At 36.0% G+C, this 19058-nt stretch overlaps 2 protein-coding genes and 1 long non-coding RNA gene across 11 annotated transcripts; all 3 read right to left on the bottom strand.

Moving 5' to 3' along the window:
• Nucleotides 1–283: 283 nt before the first annotated feature.
• LOC133717510 (protein IQ-DOMAIN 11) lies at nucleotides 284–3220 on the bottom strand. 2 transcript variants are annotated; one of them, XM_062144226.1, is made up of 6 exons: nucleotides 2703–3220; nucleotides 2420–2516; nucleotides 2016–2339; nucleotides 1333–1557; nucleotides 1097–1228; nucleotides 284–1010 (listed from the first exon to the last, which is right to left on the bottom strand). In XM_062144226.1, exons 2-6 carry the CDS (start codon nucleotides 2489–2491, stop codon nucleotides 396–398), a joined length of 1368 nt encoding a protein of 455 aa, XP_062000210.1. In that variant the 5' UTR covers nucleotides 2492–2516; nucleotides 2703–3220; the 3' UTR covers nucleotides 284–395. The 2 variants fall into 2 exon arrangements, with proteins under 2 accessions (XP_062000210.1, XP_062000209.1); XM_062144225.1 differs by having other exon boundaries at nucleotides 2420–2534.
• A 3896-nt stretch (nucleotides 3221–7116) lies between these two features.
• Nucleotides 7117–11351, bottom strand: LOC133713725 (uncharacterized). 8 transcript variants are annotated; one of them, XR_009848217.1, is made up of 10 exons: nucleotides 11193–11351; nucleotides 10788–11067; nucleotides 10521–10586; nucleotides 9417–9483; nucleotides 8562–8694; nucleotides 8321–8387; nucleotides 8070–8223; nucleotides 7853–7977; nucleotides 7658–7755; nucleotides 7117–7523 (listed from the first exon to the last, which is right to left on the bottom strand). It is a non-coding gene; the product is annotated as an uncharacterized LOC133713725 (long non-coding RNA). The 8 variants fall into 8 exon arrangements; XR_009848214.1 differs by having other exon boundaries at nucleotides 8321–8430; XR_009848216.1 differs by lacking the exon at nucleotides 8562–8694.
• A 4696-nt stretch (nucleotides 11352–16047) lies between these two features.
• Nucleotides 16048–17461, bottom strand: LOC133716114 (uncharacterized). The gene is made up of 4 exons (XM_062142848.1): nucleotides 17090–17461; nucleotides 16924–17001; nucleotides 16619–16831; nucleotides 16048–16059 (listed from the first exon to the last, which is right to left on the bottom strand). Exons 1-4 carry the CDS (start codon nucleotides 17288–17290, stop codon nucleotides 16048–16050), a joined length of 504 nt encoding a protein of 167 aa, XP_061998832.1. The 5' UTR covers nucleotides 17291–17461.
• Nucleotides 17462–19058: the final 1597 nt, after the last annotated feature.

The following is a 19058-nucleotide window of genomic DNA, read 5'->3' on the forward strand; positions in this document are numbered from 1 at the left end:
GGCTTCGCTGAGACTTCTGGGTATGTGTATCCGTCCCTAAGGCTGGCCGGCTGGGCTAAGGGTATTCCTCCAGGAATTCTTGGACTATAAGTAACCTGAACGTGTTGTATTCCCTATTATGCGATGTGGAGAGATTTGTGGTTCATGTATTCAAGACTTAAAACACTGATACTAGTGGTCTAGTTCTATGTGCTTTTGCAGAAGATTGTTGAGAAGTCAGCTTAAACAACATGATAAAGGAAACTTCAAGAGGAAAGTGGTATGCAGAAATGAACTTGGGAAGTTAGTTAAAAGGCTCCTCACCATTCCACTTGGTTGTAATTACAAATCAGTTCTGCACTCCAACCCAAGACACTATCCGAATTATATATCTTTATCTGGTACAATCGAAATCATCATCTGTAAGTACTCTGTCTATCCCAATATGATACAGAACACACTGAATTAATGCTACGATCCTTCATCGTCTGGCTAGATTTGACTGGACTTGGAAGGCCCTTCATGCTCGGAGATCGTTGCTGGATACCACCGGACTTGCCAATCCTTCTGGAACTTAGTGGCACTTCACTGTTGATGGAAGATATAAGAGAGATGTTGTTGTTCTTGCATGGTGAATAGCTCTCAGAGCAAGTATCCAAACTCCATGGCCTTGATTTAGGGGAGCTTAAAGACCTCGCTTTCAATTTAGCAGATTTTGTTGCGGCCATGTAAGTAGGAACAATAGGAGATCTTGTAAAGGAATTTTCATCTCCCAATGAACACTGCTTCCTGTGGTGTAAGGATGACTTTCTTGGAGAATCCATTCCTTCATTAATCAGATGACTATTCTGTCTTTGCAGGTTTCTAAGCCTAACTTGTTTTCCACCTCCAAACTCCTCTTTTCTATTCGAAGCCAAAACTGTGTCCAAGTCTTCAAGTTCTTTGCTTTTAGAAATTTGGGTATCAACCCATTGGTCCAACCAGTATCTCCATCTTCCATTTACCTTTTTTCTTTCTGATTCTGCTGATTTCTAAGAAAACAAAAATACATACACCTTTAGAAGAAGATAGCTTTGACAAGGAAAAAAGAACAGATCAATATAGTAGAGGAACTTACCCTATGGCTATACCAATATTCCTTTATTCTTTCTCTCTTAAGCATAGCCTCTTTCTTGCTCATAAACAAGGCCTCTGCCTCTTCCTTTGAAACAAGTCTGTCATCCCACCTTCTTTGGCTGTTTGAGTCCATCTAAACATTTGTACAGAATATCTATGTCACATTGAAGCAAAGAAAGTCACGTCGAAAAGGCACTGATTAAATTTATTTTTGAGATATCAGTTGGCCAAACATACCCTTATTATCTTGTCCCTCAAATTTTGGAACTGATCATTATATTCATCATAGTTATAAGTATCTCCTTCTTTGGTTTGGAATCTCCTGGCACATACGTGCGATTGGATGTTTATTATAGACTGCAAGCACTTGAGTGTAGTCATTGCTTGTCGTCTCACACCTTGTCCTCGAATAATAGCTTGGAGCTTCACTATTCCCCTTAGTGCCCTCAAAGCTTTCCTTGCCTGCAATGTCCTCCAACAAATATTCATCAGAAACCATGCAGCAGTGGTAAGTTTCATCAGCTGATCTTAGCAGGATACGATAAAATAATCTACGATGCCTGACTATGAATTGGTTACTAATGATAGTTCACTTCAGATTCACAACCAGACAACATAACATGCAAGACTATTTGACAACAGGACATTTCCAAAAATTCATCTAGTTAACATAATGTAATAGAAATAGAATTATTATACTTGATCTAGTTATGTAAATGGTGAATGAGTAACTAGGAAATCAAAAACCACAAAATACTACAATTTTCAGATAATCATAAACTTACACATCCTAAACATTACTTCTCCAAAATCAAAGTTTCTTGTTACCTTTTGTATTAACTCAAACTCTGCATACAGTTAATAGAAAAATTAAATTCTGTTATGATGCGAAATATAGAGAAAAGCATGTACAAACTCACAAGGTAACCGCGGAAGGCGGTTTGAATTTTAACAGCAGCAAGTTCTTGTGTTTCCTTCTCACATTGATGTTCCAATTCAGTGGCCTCATTTCGAGCTTTAAGACCAGTGAGCCACACGACCTCAGCAGCAGCATGAGCAGCTGCAACAGCAGCTTCAGCAGCAGCAGTGCTCGCAATGGCCACATTCAGAGCATGCTTGCTTTGTTCTTCCTCTGCCTCATTGAGTGTCCTTTCCTTTAATGGTGATGGTGGTGCTGGTGCTGTTATTGAGGGTAACCTTTTAATCTTAAGCCTTCCGAAAATCCATCTTCTTCTCTTCTCCTTCTACAGATAGTTGAGCAAATGAGGGATGGGACTCAGATAATTGAAACAGAACAAAATAGCAGAACAAGCAAAGTGCTTACATTATTTTGCTTTGTCTGTGTGTCTGAAACAAAGAACCTTTTAACTATACTGAACCAGCTCTTCTTTGCCATTGAAGAACCAATAGATCACATCATACTACGAGGAAATATGAAGCTGGTTTCAGAATCCCATTTGCAAAGAAGCATTTATCCATATGCACAAACAGCAAGAAAAGATTAAATAAATTAAGTTAATAAGCTTGTACATCATGGCTTGAAATAGAATCAAAATGCTAAATTCTATGCACAGATTTTGTGTATAAGATCTAAAATAGTATCTCACCCATCTTCTGAAATCAAGTGATTTTCAGATATCAATAAAGAATCACAGCAACATGAACTTTCATCTCTGTGGAGGGTACTTTTATAAAGTTCAAGAAGATCACTTAGAATTCACTCAACCTTATAATATCATATAGTATTGAAAAAGGTGTTAGGGAAGTCCATCAGAAATGGAGGAAGAGAAGCAGATGTATATTGGGGAACTAAATTACAAAGACTAAAGAGGATTGTCAAATTTCCAAGCTGATAAAAAATCTAAAGGGGTATGTTTGTTTGTCAATTGAACTATGAACAGCCCACATCTTCCCTCTTTCACATAATGGGAATTCTTCTGTGCAATATGTGGGCCAAAGAAAGCAATTGTACTGAAAAGTAGAGCAACTCTGTGTTCATGGAGGAGGAGACTCATAATGAAGTATGAGGAAATACACTTTTGATGGGGGCCTCTCATCCTTCTGTGCAACCTCCAAATTTCTCTACTGCAACAGACATGTTCAAATGTCTGTTGGAATCAAATTACTGAACTATCCTCAGATTTAACTGAATCACTTCTTATACCATGCAACAGCAGTGAGCAGTCCACTATGGATAATGAGACTCTGCTTGTGTGATGTTGATATTTAGAAGATTACCTAAAAGGATAAATACTTTTGATCATTGTATAAGAGTAACCATGAAAATGATTTGCTTTTTTCGTTCTATACATTTTGTTTTCCCTTGTTTGTATTTTAGGTTTGTTCTATATTTACTCCATTGAATGGTCAAGATCCAGAGGCTATTTGCTGAGAAATAGAGCTGGGATACATCCTTTTCCTTGTTGACTTGAAACCTGGATCCATCCTTTTTTGAAGGGAATGAGTAATTTTTAGTCAGTCACAGTGTTGTGTAGTGACAATTAGTGAACCATATGGGACCTCCTGGTTAAAGAGATTGTACCACTGGCAACTACGTTGATGTTATTCGATCACTTGGTCCATCAAATAATATGCGAGAGGAGATAGGCATAGAATGCTTCCATAATCCACACAGACCACTAGCCAGAGAGAGAATGTGAGGCAATAATTATTGAGGGATGTGGGGAGTCACAATGTGCAAGAGACGAGAGAATGTGGGGGAAGAAGACAAAGGGGAAACAAAGTGGCCTTGCACAGCTGTTCAAGGGCCCAAAACAGAGGAATGGTGGTGACTAATACATTCTCATATTTTCCGGAACAAAAGGGAAAGAAATATATATATATATATATATATACAGATCCTATCCAGAGCGGAGCTCCGCTTTGAAAATTTTCGTGTGAAGTTCGAGTTTTGGGTCACTTTTCGGTCGCATATCCACATCTCGACCGTTCAGTTTTTAGGTACTAGTGTATAGATCGTCTCTGCAAATTTTCAGACAAAATGATGATCGTTAAGGCATTGATAACTGCCTTAAAGCTAGTACGGTTCAGGTTGACAGATTCAGTTCGTCCATTGGTTTACGAGAGTTAGATACCTTAACGATCATCATTTTGGCTGAAAATTTGCAGAGATAATCTATACACTAGTACCTAAAAACTGAACGGTCGAGATGTGGATATGCAACCGACAAGCGACCCAAAACTCGAACTTCACACGTTAATTTCAAAGCGGAGCTCCGCTCTGGATAAGATCTGTATATATATATATATATATATATATATATATATATATTATTAAAACTATATCGGGTCTCATTGGAAGGTAAATGAAGATTCTTGTTTGGTTACCAACATGAATAGGGTTGAGAATGAATTAGAGAGGAGAAATGGAGGAAAGATAAAGTGAACATCAATAATTCCAAAAACAATCTATAGAAAAACTAACTATAGGATAGAGAAGCCTCATAGTCAAATTAACTGTATAAATTGGGGATTGCCTAGAGTTCATCTTTCATATTCAACTAGTTAGAGAGCCAGCGCTTTGCTACGGGTAGTATAGCTGCATTCAAGAAAATTATCAGTTGTCTTCTTTCTAACTGAACTCACTTATAAGGTCTTGGTGTTCTATTACATACTTGAGAATAATCCGAAGAAATAGGCGTCTTTGCTTGAAGCTACTATTTGCCCATGATTTTTGTGCCTTCCTTGCTAGTGCTACCCACTCCTTGACCTGAAATAAAGATTTACACCATGAATTTCCCAATAGTTGGGATATTCTGAGTTCCATCTCTTCTACCATCTAAACTCCAGAGTATATATCAAATCAGGCACCAAATGAGAACTAAATCAATTTCATAACCTTAATATCATCAAATGAACCCATCCATTTTAGAAGTTAGCAAAGACTATAATAGCTTACTACACGTTCACTACACCAATCCACAACCCCAACTTCAAATGTACACAACAAACTAACCTCATTGATAGGAGCATTTTTATGCGACATTTTAATATTTAACTCCCCATATTTTGCTTAGTTTTTTCTTTTACTTAATCATTTTTAATTTAGTTTATATTTTCTAGGTACATTGGAATAAATAACAAGGAAATGAGCTTAAAGACACATGAAGGATGTGAGACTTTGGAGATGACAAAGGCAAGGCACAAGGGATGCGGAAATGAGCTGAAATGAAGAAATAGAGTTTTCCTGGTCCGACTAGGAATCCCAGTCAATGCAGGAATCCTGATGAGGCTAGGAAACCTGAAGGCATTAGGAGACCACATGGCTTGAAGATATTATGGGATATTAAATCTGATTTTTGCATGGGAAATCAAGGAGATTACGTTGAGAAAATCAAGGGAGAGTTTCAAGGGATTGTGCAACAAGAAAATGCTCGAAACAAATCCAGATTCGTTCCTCAATTCCCTTAAGATATGTTGGCCGAAATTAAGGAATTAAAATCTGCAATTTTACAAAAAATAAATAAATAAATAAAAAATCTGCAGTTTTAATGTGAAAATCAAGAGAAAATCAAGGGGAGGATGTTAAGGATAAAGCCATGGAGAGATTTAAGGGAGAAAAGGTCCAAAATGCGTCCGGATACATTGTCTAGGTTCATGCCTAGACATTTGGCCGAAAATTGTGAATAAAATCAGATTAAATCATGGAAAATTCAGCAACAAAATATTAGGGATTGATTTTGGAGCTTTTTGATTGGTTGGATGACATAGCAGAGCTGACGTGGCATTATCTGATTGGTTAATGCTGTGTGGATCAATCTCGAAGACTTGGAGACTAAGTTGCCATCCTCCTATAAATAGGAGCATTCTCTACACAATTCTACACACGACAACACCACCACAACACACCACTTCTCCCACAATTCTAAACATTAGAAAAATTCCCTCAATTCTCTAGTCTTCAGAAGCTCTGCGTCTCAACCAAGGAGGAGAAGAAGTCATGCAATACATCAAGATCCTAGTTGCCATCCACCCTTGTTTCATCCCTAGAAGATTGTTTGCTTTCAAGGATCTTCAAGTTCTTCGTCTCAAGGCTTGTCATCCATCTTTCATGGTGTATTTCAAACTTTCTTTTCTTTTCCTTTGTTTGATTAGTAGAGTTATGAATTCTAGTTAACATGACGTTAAGGGCAAAGTTTAAAGTCCATTTATATGTTTTGAAATAAAGTTGTGATTTCTTTATGTTGATTTATATGTTTCTTATGTGAGATTGCTTGATTGATTTTGCTTTACATAAAACTTTTATATGTATGTGTTCTTTGGTAGCCAACTTAGGATATATGCATGTAATTGGAGCTAGATTTAAGTAGTAAAGGCTTTGGACAAAAGTCGAAATCAATTAAGGAGGATTGCAAATAGATGAACTTTTTCATACTAGGTTGTGCACTTTGGTTGACATCCTTTCTTTGTTCTTCATGCGTTGAATGTGTTCTTGATTAGCTAGCTTTCTAGACTATGATTGCATATTCAATAGATTTAATTTAGGTGCTTTCACTTAGATTAAATATTGAAGGAAAGTAAAAAATGGGAAATCGTTTGCTTTCTAACGTTTCACATGGTCAACTTCTTTCTCATGACATAGAAAATCAACTATAGGAATTGTAATTGGATTTCTTGCATATGATTGTGGTCTTGATCTTTATTCCTTGCGTTCCACCCTTGTATATATGTTTTTATTTTTTTTTTTTTTATTTAATTTTTGATTTAATAATCTTAAAACCCCCTTATTTGTATTCACTTGTATATACTAGAAATAGCGCCCGCGCTTTGCCGCGGGATTTGTTATTGTTAACCATTTTGTATGCAAGGTTTATTGATAAAATGTAATAGATTACAATATAAGTTTGGGAATGAACAATTGAACAATCATAAATTCCAACTTAAGCAAACTATGACCGATTTGTAAACAGAGAAAAAAAGGATTTCTAGTTATAAATGTTCAAATGTTGCCAAGAATTTCCTATTTGTAAACATTTTAGTTTTAAAAAGGGATCACAATCATCAACAACATAACCCAAAAGGAGGGGATATTTGACTCAAGTGATAAAACACATATATCGCGCATCAAACTAATCATATTTTAACACAAATAAAGAAACAAAATTAAAACTTCTAAATGAACTCAATGCTGGCAACTTGATGATCAAAGCAAACCAAAATTCCAGAATTGAAGATATTACAAATAGACGAAAATTAAGTCAATTAAAGAGATCAAAATTATTGGAAAATTATTGCAAGATCATGTCCACCAGCAAATGTATAAACCTTGAACGTATACTGAAAAGTCCTCCAGAGCATTTCTAAGTTTTTAACGCAACCTTTTAATTGCTTCTTATCAGTTTGGGTTCCAGTAGTCTACGCCTCTCCACTGGTCTGTACTTCTCTTCTTTCCTACATCAACATAAGGTCTATTTCAAAGTCAGTAAACCACTTTTCCTAATGATTCTTAATAAGTTTTCCAAAGTTCAAACACAGTAACTAAATATGTGAAACTTTTTTACCAAACTACTCTTTAGCGCCATCTCCATGCAACTTCTCTTACCCGGATGAGGATATTGAAGTCAGTGGGTCTTTTGACTCTGAAATTTCTTAATTTCTTCATCTTTTGTTCGCTCTGGTTTACCTATTTCTCCTTCTGATCTGCATGTTGCTTCATTTTCGTTAGTCATGGAAAAATGCAGATCGAGATAATGAAAATACATGAAATGTAATTTTCTGTATAGGAGATTGAGTTTACCTTGGTGAAATAACGCTCAGTCTTGTCAATGAGCAGACAAAAGGGGAGCCTATTTTCCAAATGTGTAGTTCTTTGATCATTGCATTTAACTTCTTTGTTGGGATTCCTTCAAACCTTGATAAAACCTGCACTTTGGAAAATGGCATATTATGTAATTATAATGAAAATGAAGATTAACAAACAATAACAACAAAAGTGGAAGATGATTTATACTAACCTGTGTCTCAATCAGTCAAATGTTCAAGAATGGATTCTAATTTCTTGTGGAACTCTAACAGCTCATTCATGTCTTTTGTTTGGAAAGAACTCCCTTCTCATGTCCGTTAAAGCCTTTCAATATTTCTGAACATCTTCAATTTGTTGAAAGTACGCTGATATGAGGCACATAAATTGAATGGTTTTAATTTTTTTCTTTCTACTTAGATTATTATAATTTTCAATGAAAGGGTCTATGGAAAACATAAATACCTTTATGTCATATCTGCTAGAGCACCAGGCATGCCTTTTTGACCTGCTGTGCTGCTCCCAGCTCCACCTACAGCAGCACAAAACTGAGCTTCTTTATTTTTAGGTGAGAACTGAAAAGGCCAAGTAAAACAACGATAAAATTCAGACATCATAAAGCTTGCTACAGATAGGTGTTCAATAATCAAAAACCAAGATATGAAAGAGCTTTTGGGCAAAAAATCTAAAGAACCATGAAACTTACCCTTCCATATACATTAATATCAAGGCCAATCTTGAGAAGATCAGCAACATTATTCTTCAAATACTTCAGCACAGCGTTCCTCTTCTTCTTAATCGCCCCTAGCCTCACCTTTATGCTCTTTATATCATATTTGCTGCATCAAAAATACCCAAAATCAGAATCCAAAACAAAACTTAAAACAAACAGGAAACCATACTCTACATAAACTTGGGCAGAAAGACGAACTGGGTATTGTGTCAATAACATCTATAGCTCGAAAAGGAAATCATAGTTTCTGGCATTTAGAGGTGTTATTAACTTGGTACAATTATAAATAAAGCCACAGTTTTTCAACCAACAACAGATAGTCTTCATTTTTTTTCCTTTCACGTAATGTATACTGTGGTATGCTTAACATGATCAAACAAAAGTCTGAAAGAAAATGCAATGCTTCCTTCATAAAAAGAGAACAGCTTAGGACAACTTGAAGATTCATTCAAAGAGTATTACAATGTTTCCCACCTAATGAGCCACAAAATTTTCTGAAAAAAAATGTAACTGAGAACCAAAAGACACAAAATATTTATAATTTGTGATGATAAAACCACAAAGAATCATGAAAATCAAACCAGGAATGTTAGGGAAAGGGAAACGTCTCCTCATGACCACTCAATGTCTAGCTTAAATAACATTCAAAAAGCAGGAACCAAACTTATACATTTATGTGATGAACCTAGAACTGATTAGCTAAAGTTGTTATGCAGATTAATAAATGTGTGATGGATCATAATAAGAAAGAGTTGAGATTTTTTATATCAATGAAAAAAAGAAAGTGAGAATAACTATGAAATGATAAGTAAAGGAAAAGAAGATAACCTGATTGTAAAAAAAAAAGCACCGACTGTCAACATAGAAATTGATCTTCACCAGTGATAAGCAAAACCTGCAAGAAGAGTAAATCAGAACAAATTGCAAATCAAGAAAACAAAAGATATGATAAGATTGAATGCAAAACGAAACAGGTTATGTAATATATATTTGATGTGATGGATAGGATTTCAAATTCTCATGGTTTTGACTCTTATCATATTCAAAGCTAATAGTACCTGCAGGTTCAGGTTAGGAAATATCCAACCATCAACTTAGTTACACTACTTCATCTTTTTTATTTGTAGACTAAAGATGCATAATATAATATTTTAAGTTTTTAACTGACATTACCATTCATAATTTTTCAAACTTAATTTAGAAGCAGATTGATAAATGAAAGATTTAAGAAATAGTTAGTAATGTACAGTAAGGCGATTCAGAATCAAAGAACATGAAGATCATGGTAATAAATTTATTGATTCTAATTTGTTTTCCATTATTTATTCTTTCCATCATTGTGTCCCCAGTAGATTAAGTTGACATTTTAATGTACTGAGGTTTTAATCCATGATTACAGCAAGTCCAATAGTTTCAAAACAATTCAAGTTCTGATATCTGGAACATAAAACAGTTTGAATGAATCAAATATGTAGATTAGTTCACCATATCAGGTTAGTTCACAATTTAGCTTATTATCTATCAATGCTTTTCTTTAATGCTAAAAAAATCTTGGTAATGAGGAAGTAGCTTTGTTTCAATGATAAGCATGGTCCATGTCATTGCTGTAGATAACTAAGCCCGATAACCTTTCCAATTCCATGCTTATCAACAGCAAAAGAAGCTGAGCATTTTCTTTTTGCTGATTAGATTGAAGTATTATCATTTACCTTCATTTTTCTTCTAAAGTTTTTCAATAGTTATCAAACAAATTTAGAATTACAAAACATGAAGAATGTAATAAAAAACTAAAGACAAATTATACAAAATTATATAGAACAGAAAACAAACAAAAGAAAAAGATGTCTTTAATAATCACTGAATATGAAAAAAGAAATTCATTTGAACGTAGAAGGAAAAGCATAAATTAAACAAAAGCACAAATTTAAATACCTAAGCAACCTCAAAGGTATTCAAAGCTAAAGCACTTGTCTTCTGCTTCACCCAATGATCAATATCCTGCAAATTTCACTAAAATTAAAGAATAGTGACAGAACTAAAAAATAAATAAGAAAATAGTTTTTTTTTTAAGAGATCAAACCTGTTCTATTTGCTATTCAAAAGGGAAACCACAAATTAATAAATTAGATGATAGAAGTTGTTTCAATAAGAGATCAAAGCTTGTTGTCTTGTGCTGATTAGATTAAGTTAAAATCTTACCGAGCCTTGATCGGTGCTCATGTTGATAGTTAATCCCGATGTTGGCGAAGAGAAGGGTGATGTTGATGGAGGCTTCCCGAAACCAGAAAGTAGCGGACATGTTGCTTATATATATACCGATGACTCTAGGGTAAAATTGTAATCCTAGAGCCAATCCCTTTTGGGCACTGTTTGAGAAATCTGGAATGATCAGGGAGCTTCTTTTTGTCTGGAATTCACTTCTGATCTCTCTCTTCTTCTTCTTTTCCTTCTTCCCCCATTCTATTCTCCCTCTCTTTATCTATGTGCTCGACAAACAACAAAATCCCAAAAGGAAAATGATTTTATCAGGTCTAATGTGAAATAGAAACCCAAACTCCATCAAAAGAGACCCAAACTCTGTCAAGCTTTGATCGATAACCATACCTGATAGTCTAGAAGAGCAAGAAGAACCCACTCTACCAAAATTTGATCGATCACCAAACCCGACAATGTGGAACAGCGAATGTCGGTATAGATAGAGAGAGGCCTCCGTCAGTGTAAATAGAGGCTCCCAGACTTTTTTGGTATAGAGGCTTCTAGACTGATACATAGAAGAGAGGCTTCCAGATTTGTGGATAGAGGCTTGTAGATCGGCTAAGCGCATAAATTCCAACAATTGGCTCGGCTCGACCACACCACAGTAAACGGCTTATGAACAGTGAAACGACTTATGAACAGTTAACTGACGTTTTATATATAGTAAATTTCTATTCTTTGTTTTATTTTTGTAAATAATATTTTTTACTTTTATTAATTATTTATTTATTTTTGCAATTACAGGTGTACCCTCAATCCCCGGCTAGAACGATCCCTACTTATTCTATACTGACAACTACATTTTGCAGGGTTAAATTGCGCGCTTCCTTTTAGCGTATCACTCATCAGGTGTCAATGCAGGGTAATATCCCAAGTATTTCATGATTGCAGGTTCATAGCACTGAACCTTGGTCTCTGATTGCGATGTCCTTCCCCTTGGAGGTCCCTGCACAGTAAACACCAATTATACAAATCAAACATCATAACACCTTATGCAGCCACAAACGTCCAATAACCTTCTTCAATACTTTCTTTAGCTGTCTCTTTTTGTCATTACTTTACTCATTTACACTAACATTTGGCATGTCTAAACAGTTCAAATCCTTCCAAAACTATAAGCAATCACACAGCAGTTTCATTCCGAAGTGATAGCTAAAGATCTCAACAGCTAAATAATGTAACACCACAGATGAACAGAAACTGACTACAAAATGTAGAATCAGAAAGAAACACTTATGAAAACAAAAAACCTAAGAAACAGTACAATCAAAACTCACATATATGAAACTGTTCTCCTGGCTCTGATTCCCATCGTCCAACACTGCCATTGATTAAACCAGTCAAATCAATACACAAAGTTCAATCATATAAATTATAGGGATAATCATAGAGAATTCTTAAATCATCCAAAAATATGCTATTATAAAAGTAGAGGAAAAAACAGTTTGGCGTCAAAACATCAGCTCCATCATTTTAATTTTTGAGTAAGTTAAGAACTATCTATTTAATCAAAGCACCAAATGTTCACAACTCCCAAAATCATTTTTCCAGTTCATGCTTTTCTGCAATAAAGCACCAAGGCAGTCTTTATCACACTCTACAAAGTGATTGGCTAAGATTTAAGAGAAACATATGTATAGCATATATCATACTCACATAAATGAGCTTGAGCTTTTCCAAGTGGTGTTGTTGTGAGAGAAATCTCTCCATAGAAAATTTCAAATAATTAATCATAACAAAACAGTAATCTTATAAGAAATCGATGCTGCAGTTTTGTAGTTCATGCTTTTCTGCAATGCAGTCTTTATCACACTCTACAAAGTGATTGACTAAGATTTAATAGAAAGATATGTATAGTATATTTCATACTCACACACTCCCTCTATCACATTCAGTAGGAAGTGAGCTTGAGCTTTCCCAAGTGAAGTTGTTGTAAGAAAAATCCCTGCATACCAAATTTCAACTAATTAATCATAACAGAATAGTAATCTTATGAGTAAACAAAATAGATGCTGCAGTTTTGTATTTCATACACTGTCTTGATTTGTTTGAAGAACCATCCAGGTATAGTTTCAGTAAGCTTGTTTGCTGTAAAATATCTTTCTATGGTTATATGCTTTAGTTATAGGATATGAAGCCCGGCTGCGATTCTTTATAGTGAAAGATATTTATCAATGGATTACATACCCTTCTCCATTTCCTGCCCTACAATATTCCCTGAACTGTTGACATTCAGCTTTCACCTTTTTGGCTCCAATGCTGCACCAATTGGCAAAAGGAATTGTAAGATTAAATCTTGTTCTCTTAAAAGCCAATAGAGAATTTACTAATCGGACCATATGTTGAGATTGAGATGCTTACCTCGCGCTGCTTCCCTTAAAGGCTTAAACTGATGCATATGATTATCTAAATTATAAAAATCATGAGGGGTTTTCTCTCTGCACAGAACAAAAGCCAGTATTATTATTATCGGAACCAGCTAGAAGTGTAGGTGCAGAAAGTATTATTGAAGCACACTGACTTGTAGAATGATCAGATATGCTCATCAAATAAAGTATGAGACTAATGGAAATAGAAAAAAGAGGTGTGAAAAGCCAAAAAAAATTGAATGAATAGAAGACAATGTGAATGGCAAAGCACCCGAACTAATTGCTCAAATTGTTGGGAGCTGAGATTGAAAAGAAACTGGAACTAATTGCTCAAACTATTGGAGCTGAGATTGAAAAGAAATTGGATTCAAATACTACCTTGCAAAAACCCCATTACTCATCTAAAATACAATGCAGAAAAACTTACTTTTTAAACAACTCAACCCAGTACTCCATCGATCTCTTTCTCTGCCATACCAAAAAATCTGCGCACAATTATTTAAAAAGCATGAGTTCCAAGACAACAACTCAATAGCAAAAGAGTACCAATCCATCTCTAAGAGTAAAAATGAACCATCTTGTTGCCTACTAAACTTTCAAGAAATACCTTTGTTTCATTAAGATCAAACACTCATAACTGACCAATTAGACAATATGCCAAAATTGATTGCACCCAAATTCACAGAAAACACATGTTCCAAATACCCATTAAGAATTTCAATCACAAAATCCCAAAACTTGCCCAAAATCCAATCTTTGGCACACTTGAATTCCTTTTCACATTCATACATTTGCAAAGTAAAAGCAATGAAGAAAAGGGTATGTACCAGTTCCTTGTCCAAACCCACTGGAACATTGTTAGTAGCCATTGGACCCTGAAAACTCAAAATTAATTCACACAAACCCAAAATTGAATAGAATGGCAGAAAGGGTTTTAGCATCTTACTGGGTGTCTCACTCAGATAACCCTCTCTCTCTTTTTCTGTCGCCTCCTTGCTGCCTCTCTCTCAATGTTGCTCCAACTTTTATTTTATTTCATTTGTAGGTTTATTTCTGGCCAATATCGACCGTCATTTCAAACACAAATTCTTAAAACCTAGATCATGCCACAGCAGATATCATGTATAAGCAATGAGTAAACAGTTCTTTAAAACACTAACATGTGTGAGTAAGACAATTGAGCTCTTAAACAATAAGCATTCATTCAAATCAAATGTCACCCAAAAAAGCTAAACAATTATTGAAGCCAAGCTTAAACAGAGAAACGAAGAACTGGCTAACCTATGTAGCTTCTACAGAGGTAACCCAAATGATTAAGTATATATCACCGATCAGAAGCAACCCACCTCTGTACCTCCAACCTTTAACAGAACCCAGATAGAGGAATGAGAAACGCGATGGCTATTATGCACCAAATACCCAGTTGTAAAACACAAACAAAACACAGCTTCGTACCTCAATTGTTTTGTTTTAATACTGCGTTCTTCCTCTTTCAATTCCCAGAAGCTCCAAAATTATCTACAGGCTCCCTCAAAATCAATAACACACTTGGAAAAGCCTTTGTTACTCAAACTCAAAATCAATGACGTGTGAAATTTTACAGTTGTTTGTAAGAAATTTTTGGGTAAATTTCCTTTTACCACCTGATCTTTAGATTTTAAATTATTTGTGCCCCTGCACTATTAATTTCATAACGGGTGCTCCTATATTTACCAATTTCAATCAATCTTATCCAACCCTTGACTTTCTTACCACTATTGTGTAATATATTTTGAAATTGTAGTCACATACAATAAAATTTTGCATGCCACATTAGTGAATCATCATCATACATGAGAGCTCATTAGACCCACATTTTCAATTTACAAAATACTTGACAAAAAAACTAATGATTAGACATGATTGATTAAATTGGAGAGCACATGGGTACATATGATGAAATTAAAAGTGTAGGGCCATAACTGATTTAACGTGTAAAGGTTAGGGAAGTAAAATAAAATTAGCTCAAAAAATAACTCAAAAGTGGCCGGACCGTGGTGCACGACGGGTCTGGGAGGAGCCGGTGGACTGATCCAAACCAAGAGGGTGGGCCTGAGTGATCTCTTTGGTGACCCTATTGGGCTCAAGTTTTGGGCTAGGGTTTTGGCCCTAGTGCTTTATCTAGGATAGTATTTTATTACTTTCAATAAGTCCCTATTTTTCAGGGACAGTCTAGGTACTTTTGTGCATTTAGTTTTGGCATTTGGTTTGGTCTTGTCGACTTAATTCTCAGTGGATCTAGGTGTACACCAATTGAGGTCTCTAGGCAGCTAGGTTTATTGGTTAACGAGTTAGGTTGGAAGGGTCGGATCTTTCTAGCGCCTCCGGTGTAGTACCAAAGGGGGATTCCCGCTATGTTTACGTATTGATTGTACAATGAGTGGGTCTATGTTTCTATGTACCGTTGTGGGTACTACCACTATCTTCTTGTCTGTAAATGGCAGCGGAAGTGTATGCATTGCTTATTCTGGCTTTTGATGAATATATATATTTGCCTACTGGCTCCATTATCAAAAAATAAATAAATAAATAAAAATTTAGTATCATATTTTTTGTTTTCATTCAATAGTTGTATTATTGTGAGATTAGTTTTTATTAATAAACATATATTTAAGGACTAAATATTCATTACTCCTCATACTTTTGCATGAAAAATAGTTTAGTCCCTGACCTTTAAAATTAAATAGGATAGTCCCTAATCTCTCATTTCTCACACTTAAGGTCGATCCATTTCATCCAATCTCCGTCAAAAAAGTCTGTTAAGTTACCAACGTGGCAAATCCTACGCTGCCAGCTCAGCTGGAAGCCTGCCACATCAGTTCAAAATGTCCAAATTAACCCTGGCTTAATTTCACCCTCCTCCATCCCAAACTCCCACCTTCAACACCCCAAGTTGTTGAATTTTGAGGCTGCCACGTGTCATTTTATGGTTGGTTTAAAAAAAATTGAACTAGATAAATATAGGAGAACATATATGGTGCCAGCCCTAGAACAAACCAAGGTTACAAATGAAAGATAAATCTGGATAGTATGAAGCAAGATATTGCTGCCATAAAAATGATCCCAAAAATACATAGAAAACTAGTAACCTTCCTTCATTCATAATGATCCCAAAAATACAATCCTTGCAGCATTATCCAGCCTAAAACAACGCTCTAATTTACCCAAAAAAAAAACAAAATTAGAGCATTACATCCTCAATCATTGTTCAGAAAACTAACATATCTCTAATCATCTTATCAAAAGATTAAAGATAGCAACCAAGTGACACAACACAAGGTTGCCCCAAACAAGAGGATGTCTAATTCATTTGTTGGGCAGGCTATCTAAATTTGCATTTCAACAACTAATTTCCACTTTCTTTACCTGAATTGTTCTTGATCCTTTGTGAAGACCTTGTTGGTGTTGCAGCCTTGTCTCTTGATGCCCTGGAAGGTTGTACATGCCTTGAACTGATGCTGGTAGAGATGTAGCTTGTACAAGCCTTGGTCCTGTACTTGTAGTACTAGACTTTGGAGGCCTTCCTCTTGCAGGTTTGTTTGCATCAAGCCTTGCTGCCCTCAAGTTAGCCATCTTTTTCTGGACACACATTCATTTAGAGGCATATGAGTCAAGATAGCCCATTACAACAAAGATATACAAAACAATTACACAATAAAGTGGAGTATTACCCTTTGATACTCAACCTTCTCCTTGGCTTTTTGCCTCAGCTCATTTGCAGTCATGGGTGCTTTCTTCCCTTTCTTTGACTGTAGCAAGCAACAATCATATTAAATTACATAAATTTGATCAGCAAAAATGTCAAAACACATTACAAAGCATAATCTTAAATCTTACCATATTTTGGGAACTTTCTCCTCCATTAGTGTTAAGCCTCCTCTTCTTATCAATAGCAGCAGCAGTCTTCTTTCCCTTACTTGGCAAATGCCTCTGGCAGGTTTTCATATTGTGACCTCCTTGGCCACAATTGCTACACTTTAAGGGATCTTTGTATCCTTCCAATTTTGCCAGCACCATTGATGACCACCTTTGAAGCATCCTTAATCCTTTTCGTCTTCAGCCTACCGGGCTGCCTTGTATATTGTAGAGGTAGGATACTTGGACCTTCACCCTTGGACCACATGTCCATGCTATTAACAGGCTGTATAGGGTTGCTGTAAATACTCATATATGTCTTTTTGAGATAGCAAGGTGCAACAAAGTCATCTGGTTCCTGCCTCATGCCATTAATTGTACAAATGGCATGCTTGAATGGGATTCCAGTTAGGTCCCATCTTCCGCAACTGCATGTCCTCAAACCAATGTCGACAACATTCTTGGTGCCTTCAATATTCTCAATCTCAGCTTGGCCGGCACCATTGAATGTTGGGATGCAGTCCTCTGCTGCCTTCACTTTATTCTTCTCAATGATGTTCCTTATTTTGGGACATAAATTTCCATGGTATGCCTCCATTTTATCCCTTCTCTTATGAATCCTCCTCATTAGCTTCAGCCTTATCTCTTCCAACATAGTCACAGGTAGCTTACACCTTGCTTCTCGGATCAATCCATTGAAACTCTCACAACCATTGTTTATGAGCATGTCACAATCATAACCAGCAGGGAAATATGCCCTGGATCAATGTTTCGGGGGCCTCTCGGGCTCTGCAAAACAAAACAAAAAATTCATACATTAAAAGTGAGAACCATGTAGTGAAAAAGTAAGAACCATGTAGTGAAAAAGTACTGTAAATGATTTACCTTTCAACCATTTATAAGCATCCTCATCAAGGGACTTCAGCTCCTCCATCTCCTTCTCAAAATAAGGCAAAGTTGTTTCCTTTGCACACTTCCACATCTGATCCTTCATGACTTTTCCAGGAAACTTCTTGGTGAAGTTAGTCCATAAATGCCTTGCACAAAACCTGATCTGTGCAGATGGAACAACCTCTTCTAATGCAAGTTTCAAACCTTTTTTTCTTATCACTTATGAATATCCAGCCTCTACCATTATTCTCACAGCTCAAATCCTTGCACAACAACTCCAAAAACCATATCCAAGAGTCCTTTGTCTCCAGCTCAACCATTGCATAAGCCACTACCCATGAAGTGTTATTAGTATCAATACCTACAGCAGTTAGGAGTTGGCCACCAAAAAAAGACTTCAAATGAGCTCCATCCAATCCAATCAATGATCTACAGCCAGCCTTGAAACCATTATTCAAAGCTCGCAAGCAAATGTATAGCCTCTTGAAAACAGGTGCCTTGTCTGAGTTGTTGAAGTCACATTTCAGGTCAACTGTGGTTGTTGGATCAGCCCTTTAAAGTTCTCTTCCATAATCAACCAGCCTTGCATATTGCTCCTTAATTGATCCTTCAACCTCTAACAAGGCAGCTCTCCTTTCTCTATAGGCCATACTCTTTGAAATTCCAGCCCTAATGCTTGCCGACATCGTCTTAGCTAAATTCTCTTCACAATCAAACAAGAAGAATCAGTTAAAAATGTGAAACATAAACAACACTTAAGAGGAAAAATAACTTCAGAATATATACCTGGTCTTATGTCTTCATTTAGGGCAATTTGATCCTTGAACTTGGCTGTTAAGTATCTCTGCCTCACCATGGCATTGTTAAACTTCCTTGTGCACTTATGCATAGGATTATACTTCTTTATCATCAATGTGTCTTCATGTTGCATCTTGGAAGCAAACAACTCAAATGGACAGTTGTCTTCCTTGCAAACAACCCTCAACCCCATCTTATCATTCTTGATGAAAAAATACTCCCACCCTCCTTGGATTGCCTTCTCCCTCAATGCATCTCTCAA

Source organism: Rosa rugosa, chromosome 6 (assembly GCF_958449725.1).
Source record: "Rosa rugosa chromosome 6, drRosRugo1.1, whole genome shotgun sequence".
Classification (NCBI taxonomy): Eukaryota; Viridiplantae; Streptophyta; class Magnoliopsida; order Rosales; family Rosaceae; genus Rosa; species Rosa rugosa.